Source organism: Phoxinus phoxinus (assembly GCF_949152265.1).
Source record: "Phoxinus phoxinus genome assembly, chromosome: 21".
Classification (NCBI taxonomy): Eukaryota; Metazoa; Chordata; class Actinopteri; order Cypriniformes; family Leuciscidae; genus Phoxinus; species Phoxinus phoxinus.
Window position 1 is genome coordinate 1,436,739 of NC_136896.1, and position 12,651 is coordinate 1,449,389.

Genomic DNA, 12,651 nt, shown 5'->3' on the forward strand with positions numbered 1-12,651 from the left:
TGTGTGTGTGTGTGTGTGTGTGTGACTCAGTCCAGCTGGAACAACATGATTGTGTCTTGAGCTTCTTAACAAGACCAGTTCACTTCTGAGTCAGACCTCATGAGCTCGGTCAAGGTGTGTGTGTGTGTGTGTGTGTGTGTGTGTGTGTGTGTGTGTGTGTGTGTGTGTGTGTGAAGGACACATGGACACGATCTCGACCTCTAACAAGCAGAAGTGTGTGTATGGACTAGTGTTACTGGATGCTTCTCGTAAAGTGACCGATTGCCGTCATTCAGTCTTGCTATCGATGAAGATCCGACTTTTAGGCTCCTGGAGTTTATATTTTTACCACAATCTATATCACAGCTAATTTATTCATAACATGCTAATTATCAGCACTGGAGCGCCTGCATCCTCGTCCAGTAGGGGGAGCTGCACTTCAAACTGTCCTAAATGATTTGAACTCTTTATACCAGAGGTCACACACACTGTATAGTAAATATAATTTAATTACATCATGATCCAAATAATCCACTGAGAACTATAAATTACTTTCCATTGAAACTCGTTTTGTCGTATGCACAGAAATCAAATAAAACACGTTTTGCCAAATAAAAAGAAAAATGTCACAGTATGTCATACAGTAGTAAATAACTCCTACCTTAATTGTCATTGTTCTTTATGCATCCATTTCAATCCCAAACAAGACATACAAAAAAAGTGAAATATACAACAACAACAAAAAAACACATTTCATGCAAAAATAAAAAAACATAATTTACCACTTTATTTACTCAATATTAATCTCCAACGTGTGTTTATGAGAGCAGCACAAGGCATGCATTTGTGTTGACGCGAGAGCGGATGTTGTTACGTGAACACGTGTCTGATGTGTCACGTGTATTTTGTAAATAAAGTGTAATTATGTTTTTTCGCGCAAACAAAGCACTCGCGTCGCTTCTTAACATTGAGGTAAACCACTGGAGTGACATGGAGTTCTTTACTGATGTTTACTTTCTGGGGCTTGAAAGTAGTAGTTGCGTAGACTGTCAATGGTCTTCGTATGTGTTCAGAAGATGAACGAAAGAAGGAATTGGGTGAACTAACCCTATAAGATTTTGCATTTCAAAGTTTGTGACTTGGAATATAGTGAATACTGTTTTTATGACTTGTTTTATGGAAACTTAAGGGTACACATAACTTTCGTTTTTGGGTGAACTGTCTCTTTAAATGCCTTTTTCAAAAGTGGCCTTTTTCCGCTCCGCAGTGTAAATGCGCGAGAGAGTTCAACAAAAGCACCAGAGTGACTTTCCAATGCATTAAACTACTTTCAGCCATTGAATTCCCTCTGATCGAAAGCACATTTGCCCATTAAAGACGTGTGGAGCTCCAGGCGGTCTCAGCTCGAGCTGTCGTCAGTGATGGGACGTCCCGTGTGAGTGTGAGTCCACTTCAGTCCATCAGAACTCTGCACACACACACACACACACACACACACTCTCTGTCACACTCGCAATGCTCTGCAGTTCGTCGCGACTCTCTCAAACACACTGTTCCTCATGAAACGCGTCCAGGACGAGAGTTTACAGTCGAAGAAAAGTTCCGTGCATTGGCAGCTATGGATTATATGTATCTATTCATGTACTGTACGATAAACCTCTTATTTCTGGACTATAGACAGGCTGCAAAATCCCATGGTAAGAGAAGCTGGTTTATAACTTTATCTTTGTTTTTCAGTGTGTGAACAGTAATATTCCACAGCTGGATGTTCTCCACGAGAAAGAACTTTTAGCGAGTTAAAAACAAAGAACTCGTGCATGCGAAGTTATGCATGCATAATCATTCATATTCTATTTTTATATTCATAAAACTTTCCTTTCCCCTTCTTTTAGTTAATTGATCATACATTTGATATTTATTTATTAATGTCAAGGATCTCAAGAAAGATTAATTTGTGCATGCATATTCATTCATATGTCTATAAATAGGGCAACACTATTTTACAGTGTCAAAATACATATGGTACATGTGGTTACTATAGTAATATCTATAAATTATGCATGCAACTAAACCAAACCTTAATCCTAACCCTATAGTTACATTAGTTTATCATTATTATACTTAAATATAGAATTACACTGTAGCAAAGTCACTTGATAAAAGGTTATATCCTATAATGTAACAACTTTTTATATTCATAAAACATTCCTTTCCCGTTCTTTTAGTTAATTGATCATGCATTTCATATTTATTTATTTATTTATTTTAATTTAGCATATTTGCACGCTTTGATCTCATGTTTACATAAGTAGCCCTACAATCTTCCGTCAGTGATAAATCCTGTTTGTTTCTGTCAGGGAATCTGTCCGGTAAGTTGAGTGAATTCGGCCTGATGGTTCCGTTCAGCACGGACGCGCGCGGCCGGTTCGTGTCTCACGTGCTCTCCGCGAAAGCGTCATCATCCGGGAGGAAACGCGTCCCGCGCGACGCGCCCGTGACGCCTCGCGAGGCCCTCGACGCGCAGCAGCTGTTCTTCAACGTCACGGTGTTCGGGAAGGAGCTGCACTTGCGCCTGAGGGCCAACAGGAGACTCGTGGCCCCCGGAGCTTTCGTCCAGTGGCAGGAGGACTTCGAGGAGCGGGCCAAAGAGCGCATGCTCGGGGACTGCGTGTTTACCGGGGATGTAACGGACATGCCGAAGGCCTCGGTGGCCATCAGTAACTGTGATGGACTGGTAAGTACCAGCTCACACTGGGTGAGTCTTAAAAACCAGTGACCTGTGGCTTCATAAGTGTGTGTGCAGCTTTGTCTCAGAACCCAGCAGATGAAAACTTTTTTTGTGCATAAAAAGATGTGGAGCATTTTTTAAAGGCAAGATACCCCGGTGAACAGGGTAAAAGCTGAACTAATTCTCTAATTAAATATGCATCATTTGCATAGATTTTCATAACAGAAATTTGAACATTGGATGAAGCCAGGTTGAAAACTCTTCTACATATTTGAGTGGGTTGAAGGTTTTTACAGAGGACATAAAAAAAAATATATGTATATTTTCACCATGTTTTTAGGAATAATGTTGTATAAAATCAGTCAAATAAAATGAGATTATAGTCAACATTTGAAGTGGATCATCGAAGTTATACATGAACTTTGATGACCTTTTTTGATCCACTTGTCAACAAATATTGACTACTGAAGATAGGAATAAAACAAAAGTGCGGCTGAAGTGGAGATTCCTAACTTTTTTTAAAGATATATGTATTGTAATTAAAGTCTACAGATGCATAGATAAAGTGCACTAAAATAAACACTTAAAAGTGTATGTTGGATGTTTTTTTTCCTCTAGCCTGATTATGAAATGACATATCGCACAAAATCTCAAAATTGACCAATGCATGAAAAACACCAAGTGTCTAGCCTCAATATTGGACATCATCATAATAGCATAAAGCCTTTTTGGGCATCACAGTTTCTCTCCAAACATAGACAGAGGTTATGTACAGCATATGGCATCATAAGAGGACTGAGAATATGACAGTATTTTGGGGCATCAGAAGTGGAGGTGCAGGTTTGCAGCACTGGGTTCTGGGACACAGCCAGCGGTGCGTCCAGACTCATTATAATGCTGGCGCACTCAAACTGTTGTATAAATGTGAGTTTACTGATTATCTGCTGCCCTCCGGACATGTTCAACTGTCAAACGCCTGTAGTTTCCAATCTGTCCAGCTCTTACGTAAGATTCACATGCCCACCAGCACTGGCCATACACTAATGATGTCGGTCTGTCCCTCTAAAGTCCTCATCCGAGGGTCACATTACACAAAAGCACTCACAGTATGACAGGAGTCGGTCATTTGGCAGCGGAAACATAATCAGTTCTGTGCAACAGTCCACATACTGTCCGAACAGGAACTGAAGTTAGGGAAACTCGCTGTCTTGAGGATTTGTTCCGGTCACAGACTCAAACCGTCCTAAATCTCCCCGAGCCCCTGATTCAGTGAACTCTTCTGACCCTTTAAACACCCTTGATAGTGTTCATTCCTCAGTGCACGAGTCTCGCAAACTCACAGTTGTGTGCCAGTGTGTGTGGAAGATTATTTCCAATACAGAATAAAAAACGTTTAAAAAAGACAACTTTTTATCTCTCAATGGACAGCTGCACTACTTCCTGAACTTTAGCCAGCACTTTGCTTCCTGTCTGCCATTATTGGACAAACTGATGAATCCAGGTGTGTCTGATTATTGTTGTTGGTCAGACACACCTGGATTAATCAGTTTGTCCAATAATGGCAGACAGGAAACAAAGTGCTGGCTAAAGTTCAGGAAGTAGTGCAGCTGTGCATAAAGTCCATTGACATTTTTCAGTTGACAGTTCATATCTCACAATTTTTCTCAGAAATGAGAGTTTACAACTTGCAGTTCTGATTGTTTTTTCTGTCAGGAACTTCAGAATTCTGCGTGCAGTCAGGTCAGGTGTCAAAAAATGTAACAAAAATCTGAATTGCGAAATGTAAACTGGAAATTTTGGGGATAAAGGAAGAATTACATGATGTGAAGTCATAATTCCGAGAAAAAAAGTCATAATTTTAAGACATAAACTCAGAATCCCGTGAAAATAGTCATAATTTGAGATGTAAACTCAGAATTCTGGGGAAAAAAGTCATAATTGCGAGATGTAAACTGGGAATTTTGGGGAAAAAGGAAGAATTACATGATGTAAACTCAGAATCCCGTGAAAATAGTCATAATTTGAGATGTAACCTCAGAATTCTGGGGGAAAAAAGTAATAATTGCGAGATGTAAACTCAAAATTCAGAGGAAAAAAGTAATAATTTTAAGATATAAACTCAGAATCCCGAGAAAATTGTCAGAATTAGAGATGTAAACTCAGAATTCTGGGAAAAAAGTCATAATTGTGAGATGTAAACTGGGAATTTTGGGGAAAAAAGTCAGAATTGCGAGATGTTAACTGGGAATTTTTGGGGAAAAGGAAGAATTACGTGATGTAAACTCAGAATTCTGAGAAAAAAAGTCATAATTTTAAGACATAAACTCAGAATCCCGAGAAAAAAGTCATAAAAAGTAAATAAAAAGTCTCAATTACCTTATTATATTCTTATTTTGTGGTGGAAATAAGCTTCCATGTGTAAGTGCCAAGCTAACAAAATGTATTCTAACAACATTCTGCTAACATTCCCAATAAGTTATGAAAACGTTATTTCTGAATGTTCTGTGAACGTAAAAAAAAAAGTCTTTTTTAAGACTTGTTAAACATGTTTTAAACATTTTAAAAGCTTTTTTCTTGGTAATGCGACATTAAGGAAACATTCCATTTTATCATTCTTCAAACATTATGAGAACGTTACTTTTGAACGTTCTCTAATACAATTAGTAAAATGTTAGTGGAATGTCCAAATAAAATGTTGAAAAAAATGTCCCATGAACGATGTATAAATAACATGTTTGTAGATAACTAGATATTAATGTGACAGGAAGGTTTGCTCATAACGGAGAGCGTTCCTGTTCACTGTGTGCATGTGCTTGTGTTGTTGTTGTTGTTGTTGTCACACGCCGCTCGACACACTCCAGCACTTCTGTGACGGAACGTGTGTGTGTGTGTGTGTGTGTGTGTTGTCCTCTCCACTGTTATTAGTTTAATCAAAGAGCTTTGGAAGGCAGTGAAAACTGCAGTGCTTTTTCAAGGCAACCCGATCCCGTCCCAGCAGTGATTTCCTCCAGGAACACAGCGCCTCTGTCCCGCCAGCACGTCCCACACAATGAGATCTTTCATTACGGCCACATCGATTACTCGCTTAGGTAACGAGTGTCAGGACAATGACACGCTGTCTCCCGCGCCACCGTCCCGGACCGATACTGCGCGTCCCGAGCTCACCGGTCACACACACACAGTCCGGGGACGGGAGAGAGCGGTCCGGCCTGCAGAACTGCTGATATCTGCAGATGTAATGCTTTATAAACTCAGTGTGCAACTGCATTCACAATTTATGATGAAATATTCAAGATTACTCCGCTAAAGAGTTGACAGTCGGTGTGGAAAAGGACAGTACGGTAGTGTGAATGTATTTTCAATAAGCATGCATGCCAAACATAGATAATGCATCATGAATATATGTACAAGATCACAGTTCATATAATTAACTTCCATTCGTTAATCACACTATGCACAATATACACACTTATTTCAGTCAGAGCCCTGCATTGGGCATGTATATTGTGCATAGCAAATGTGGATGACTTTATTCATCTTTGTGTGTGTGTGTGTGTGTGTGTGTGTGTGCACACGCAACAGAGCACAGTGTGTCGAATACTGCATCCCACAATGCAACACGCTTGATTTGACCTTATATTTCAAGTGTGATTAGCGAATGGAAGTTAATTTTATGAACTGTGATTTTTTTTTAAACATATTTTCACTAGGCATTAGCTATTTTCATGTGAATTTTGGGAAATCACATTGAAAACACTGAAATGAGAAAAACCAAGATGTGCATAAATTCTAAAAATAAGCATAAATTGAGGTAGATATTTATTTTTTTATAAGATATGCATAAACTAAGATGGACACATTTCCTGAATAAATCGCTCGATCTGCCTCAGCGTCAGCTGTGATTGGGTAACTGGAGTGAGCAGTGGACCAATCACATCGCAGCGTCTCTAATGCTGGTTTGGTGTTTCTGAAACGCCGGAGTGGAAGTGTGTGATCAGAATGATTCTCACACGAGCATCCGAACGCTAGAGAACATGACAGTGTGTATTGTGTTTCGTCACACGCTCGGACACACACTCGTTTATGATGGAGGGAAAACAGACACAGTTTTCCCTGATTCAAGCAACTTCCATCTTTATTACAGATATTTTGCACCAATTTCCCGGGAAGAGCCGATTTTGTTCTCTTAACCACATGTGATTTATTCGCAAATGTTTTCTGTAATATTCCAGTTTTGCACATAACTTCAGTTCACACGTTTAGATGGAAAGTATCTATTTTTACAGATTGTATTTCAGGAATGCAGCGTAACTGTTTTAATGAAATAAGTGGAATCTACTTTCAGAAGTAAACAAGCACGTGATAAGCTCATCATGTGACAACAATGTAGCGTTTACTACTTTTCACAATGCGTATGGTTGGTTATTATAATGTTTCACATAGTGTTGTGCACATTAGTATTCCAGTCTGAATTTAGCACTGGTTTCCTTCATTATAGTGAAACTGTAAAGTTTAGTTCTTGTTTTATTGATATTGTTGAGTTATTTTCAGTCTAAAGCCGCTAAATTACATTCAGAGTGAAATATTCCATCGGCTCCAGTTTCTTCAGCGCTGCACATCATGTTTCTATTGATGAGAAAATGAGTTTCCTCATTCTGTATTGCACCTGAGACCCACAGAGACCCGCGGCGGTGTAAAAATGCTTCAGTTGTTATCAGTTTAAGTTGTTTACTAAAAAAGGCTTTCCTCAAGCTGTAGAGCGCTGGCGCTTGCAACTCCAAGGTCATGGGTTCGATTCCCAGGGAAAGCAAGAACTGATCAGAATGTAAATGTGTATCTTGAAATGCAATGCAAGTCGCTTTGGATAAAAGCGTTTATACATATAAATGTAAAAATGGCTTAACTTCATCTTGTGCTCTGCAATGCATCAGTTTCGGCGCACGACATGCTCAATGCACACCGAGGATGAAACTTCCAAGGATGAAAGATAATTATATTCTCATCGAAAGTGTTTTATCAGTGCTAGTTTATGAGTCCGTGACACGACAGGTGAACTGAGCATCTGTGCACCGCAACAATGAAGTGTTTCTTGAGCTGTACATGAGGATCTGATCAGACAACATTTACTGTTGCAGACACGATGATGAAAACTGAAACATGTGTGACGTGCTTTTCTCACACACCTCGCGTCTCCAGCATGCAAACCATGCATATTTATTTCAGATTCATTGCAGCATTTATGATGTAAGTAGAGTTTTGCTGCTGAATATAGCAGAAAATATGGTGAAAATCACTGTAAGCCAATTAATGAACAATCTTTCACAATATATGCGGTTACGATGCAGCAACATAATGCATTGCTTTGAGTGTAACAGGGTGGCAATAAAACACACACACAATTGAACAGACTTGCTCAGTGAGATTCTGTAGTTGTCCATGACAGTAGTTGAGCTGGAAGAGAGACTCAAAAGGCTTCAAATACATGCTTTTGTCCACTAGCTACAACACTGAGAATGCATAGTGTGTGTGAACATTTCAGAAAGCAGAAACACACACTTTCTTTTCTTTGCATAGCTAGATGCATTTATGCACAAGATTTTCACATATTTTCTGTATGTTTTATGCCTCATGTTGCAATTCAGACACCAGATATTGTTTTTTATATTTTTTTATATCATATAGGTGCAGGACTCTATAGATAATTTATGTAAGTGAGGAGGAGAGCAAAATAAAGTAAACTGTGACATAGTATACCCAAATAACTCTTCATACAGTAACTACCTGTAAAATTAATACAAATTTGGGACCAAAAATGATATAACACACTTGTTTTGTGTGTGTGTGCATAGCTAGATGCATTTATGCATAAGATTTTCATATATTTTCTGTATGTTTTATGCCTTTAAGGATACAGTCATATGCAGTCAAACCAAAAATTATTCAGACACCAGATATCATTTTTTATATTTTTTTATATCATATAGGTGCAGGACTCTATAGATCATTTACAGTAACTACCTGTAAAATGTATAAAAATTTGTGACCATAAATGATTGACACTTTGAGCTGATCATGTTTTCTTCAGTGTTTTGTCTTTAATTGCTAATGCTCTTTTTACACACACACTGAACACAATGAAGCATTGCTTGGTCACTGGTTGAGCTAAACTGGTATTATCTAATTGTGTAGTTAAATTTACCAGCTGACAGATATTCAACATAATTCATGTGTGAGACAGTCTAACAGAAGGACATTGTGTGTGTGTGTGTGTGTGTGTGTGTGTGTGTGTGTGTGTGTGTGTCTGTGTGTGTGTGTCTGTGTGTGTGTGTGTGTGAGACAGTCTAACAGAAGGATGGACAAAACCTGTGTGTGTGTGTGTGTGTGTGTGTGAGTGTGAGACAGTCTAACAGAAGGATGGACAAAACCTGTGTGTGTGTGTGTGTGTGTGTGTGTGTGTGAGTGTGAGACAGTCTAACAGAAGGATGGACAAAACCTGTGTGTGTGTGTGTGTGTGTGTGTGTGTGTGTGTGTGTGTGTGTGTGTGTGTGTGTGTGTGTGACAGTCTAACAGAAGGACGGACAAAACCTGTCAAATATTGAGTTCTGCTCATATTTTATCACCATTTTCTAAACTATAGAGAATAAACTGTGAGAAATTTGTGTGAATATATTTTGGTTTGACTGTAGAATAATGAGAGTTGCACACATAAAATATGGTTGTTTGTGAACGGATAACCTCTGCTGCCGTGTGACACTAAACCGATATCGATCCGTGTAGTTGCTCTTATCTACAGTCTGTCAAACTGGTATCTGAGTGTTCAGGACTCATGAAGTTATTGACGGAGCGCATCGATGGACACACACAGCTCCACATCAGAGCTCTTACGCAACGGAGAGGATGTTATTAAAAGTTTGTTCCACTTTATCCGCCTCCGTGCAGCTGGTCATCGGACACGCAGTCGCTGATGGAGGAATCCCAGAATGCCCAGACAGCTGCTCTCAGCGTGAGCACGGATCAGAGATGCGCATTAGCCACTGTAACGCGCAGCATTTGAAAGCACATCCTCGAGGTTTTATGAATAGCAGGGTGTCCCCTTCAAGCCGATGAGATCATCTTATGGCTCGGATCAGGAAACACGGCTGTCACGGTAAAGATAGATCAGCTGCCGAGTGTGTGATTGAGAGCGCGCCAACATCAACACGAGCACGTCTTGGCTTGCAGGGTGTGTGTGTGTGTGTGTGGAAGAACGTCCCCCACCCTACAAACCTCAGGAGAGTTTGCTGAATAAATCGGCATGCATGCACTTGAGGACACGCTGAACATGCATGCTTTAAAACCTGGCCTGAGTTCATCGTGTGCATGCGAAGGTGGTCTTAACGCGGTCCTGTGATGGCCTTTTCACAACATGTAAAATAAGTCTCTGATGTCAGAGTGTGTGTGTGAAGTTTTAGCTCAAAATACCCCACAGATATTTTTATATCGCATGTTAAAGTTGTCACTTTTTGAGGTTGAGCAAAAACTCACCGTTTGTCTCTGTCCCTTTAAATGCAAATGAGCTGCTGCTCCCGGCACAGAGGGCGGAGCTTAAAGTGCTTGTGTGTGTGTGTGTGTGTGTGTGTGTGAGCAGCTTCAATTACCTCACACACACACTGAAAATTTCTAAAACTTTTAGCCTTTTATGTTCAAACCGGAGTCAGAATGATGGAGAGACTCGAGAAGAAGTGACACATGTAGAAGAACAGGACATTTCTGAATGGTTAGTTGATGAATTTATATAGATTATGTGGAGTTATCTTCTAGTCACTGATTAGCATATTCTGTCATGATCTATAAATCGTGTTCAGGGGGCGGGGTTTATGTAAATTCTAGGGTTGGTGATGTCACTAACGGGAGGAAGCTCGTGTAGTTCCTACCAGCCGTTTGTTGTAGTTCTTAAAAAGTGATTTCTTTAAAAGCAAATATCTCCGTTTGCTCTGAACTTTGAGCGTTGTAACTTTGCAGATGTTGTTTATGATCAAACAGCAACATTACACACTAACTACAGTTAGAAAAGTCAAATCATAATCAAGCACCGCTTTAAAAAGCGAATGTGACCGCTGTCAGTTGAATCGCTAGACTATTTCGATCTGTAACTCAGACTCGTCTCATAGTCAACCCACAGCAACTCCAGTTCAGAAGCGCATGGCGATGATATGCAATTCTGTGAAAGCGTATCTCTGCGTCCAGGATCTTAGTGGTTGCTAGATTCAGCCGGACCTCCCTGAATTCTGGGAAATCTGGACGTGCCGTCACTAGTTTGCGCTTATGTTTACATGGTCCTCACAGAAGCGAGAAGTCTTGTTTTTGTGCTTCAGCGCTGACAAGAATCATTATCTCCTCTCTCACTGCTCTTCTGATGGAAACCTGTTTATTTCATGCAATTTTCTGAACAGTGAACTATACAGGGCTCCAGACGAAAGAGAAACAATTATAGGGAGTTAAATATGTATAAATAAAATATAAATATTATTCATAACTTATTTAATATTCTAATTTATTATATATTATTATGTTTATACGCACACATTAATCATTTCTAGTATTTAGTGCAATCTGCAAATAATTCCAAATTTGATGCTGTCACAATATAATGTGCCATAATATTTCTCCATTTTAATGAATGAATAAAGTATTGTGATGCTTATGATTCCAACATGTCACCTAAACAAAGTTTCACGTACAGTCGAATCAACCCTTATATAAAAATAAAGTATATTAGAATACCGTTATTAATTATGGTATAATTTACATGTGGTCATCTGAACAACCAATCAGTAAACAGACTTCTCGCAAACCTAAGCATCACAGTAACGGTTCTTCACAGCAAAATCCCTGAGTTAAAATAACGTTACAGTTAATGAGATACTTAAGTGATTAATTAAGTGATGATTGGGCATTAATGATGAACACCTGCTGTCAACAAGCAGAATCACTGAAGGAAAGAATTGATTGGACAATGATTGGTTCATTTTGAATCAGACGTAACCGAAAAATGACTCGCAGTTCAGTAATGGAGTCAGTTGTGAACTATTTTAAATGATTCACTCCCTGACGGTAACGTAGTGTCGGTCCAGGTCCGGCCCACATCTGGTACGCATTTAATCCACATGTACCGGATCTGGGCCGTTACTATAATGCTGTCTGGGAGTGAATCTGATTCAACCCGCTAACTCACGAGCGAAGTTGCATCTTGAATTCTTTTGACTGGCCTGTTAAAAAATAATAATTTGATAAGTTTGATAATAGTTGATAATAATCATTTGTTTGTGTACCAAACATCACTATTCAGGCTGTATTTTTTAAGACAATTCAACATAACGCAAACGGGCGCTCAGTTTTTCGACCAATGGCAGCTCAGGATCCGTGTCAGCCAAGTACCGGTAATTAAATGGAAAACCAGTAAATCTGGCTTCCTGCAAGAGTGTAAACTGTGGAGAATGTGTTATTATGACTTTTATAAACAATCAGACCGATATCTATAGAAGCTTTTTTTTCACCACAGAATAAAACATTAAAAAGGTAATTGCGACTTTTTGTTTCAGAATTACATGATATAAAGTCGCAGTTGTGTGTTATAAAGTCAGAATTGTGAGATATAAACTCTCAATTCTGACTTTTCTCTTAGAATTGCATGTTTATATCTCGCAATTCTGACTTTATAACACGCAATCAGGAGATATAAAGTCAGAATTGCGTAATATAAAGTTGCAATTACGAGTTGGACACATAAATGCAACTTTATATAACGCAATTCTGACTTTATAACACATAAATGCAACTTTATATCACACAATTCTGACTTTATAACACATAAATGCAACTTTATATCACACAATTCTGACTTTATAACACATAAATGCAACTTTATATTACACAATTCTGACTTTATTTCTCCAGAAGTGCGA

The 12,651-nt window shown here is 39.0% G+C and overlaps 1 protein-coding gene across 4 annotated transcripts in view; it reads left to right on the forward strand.

Annotated features, from left to right (window-relative positions):
• The first annotated feature begins 1,461 nt into the window (after positions 1-1,461).
• The window catches only part of adamts14 (ADAM metallopeptidase with thrombospondin type 1 motif, 14), a 108,957-nt gene continuing 97,767 nt past the window's right edge, over positions 1,462-12,651 (forward strand). For all 4 annotated transcript variants that reach the window (XM_079595086.1, XM_079595088.1, XM_079595087.1 and 1 more), the window contains exons 1-2: positions 1,462-1,676; positions 2,337-2,713. In XM_079595086.1, coding sequence (XP_079451212.1) covers positions 1,598-1,676; positions 2,337-2,713 — 456 coding nt within the window. In that variant the 5' untranslated portion in view covers positions 1,462-1,597. The remainder of the gene's footprint in view (positions 1,677-2,336; positions 2,714-12,651) is intronic.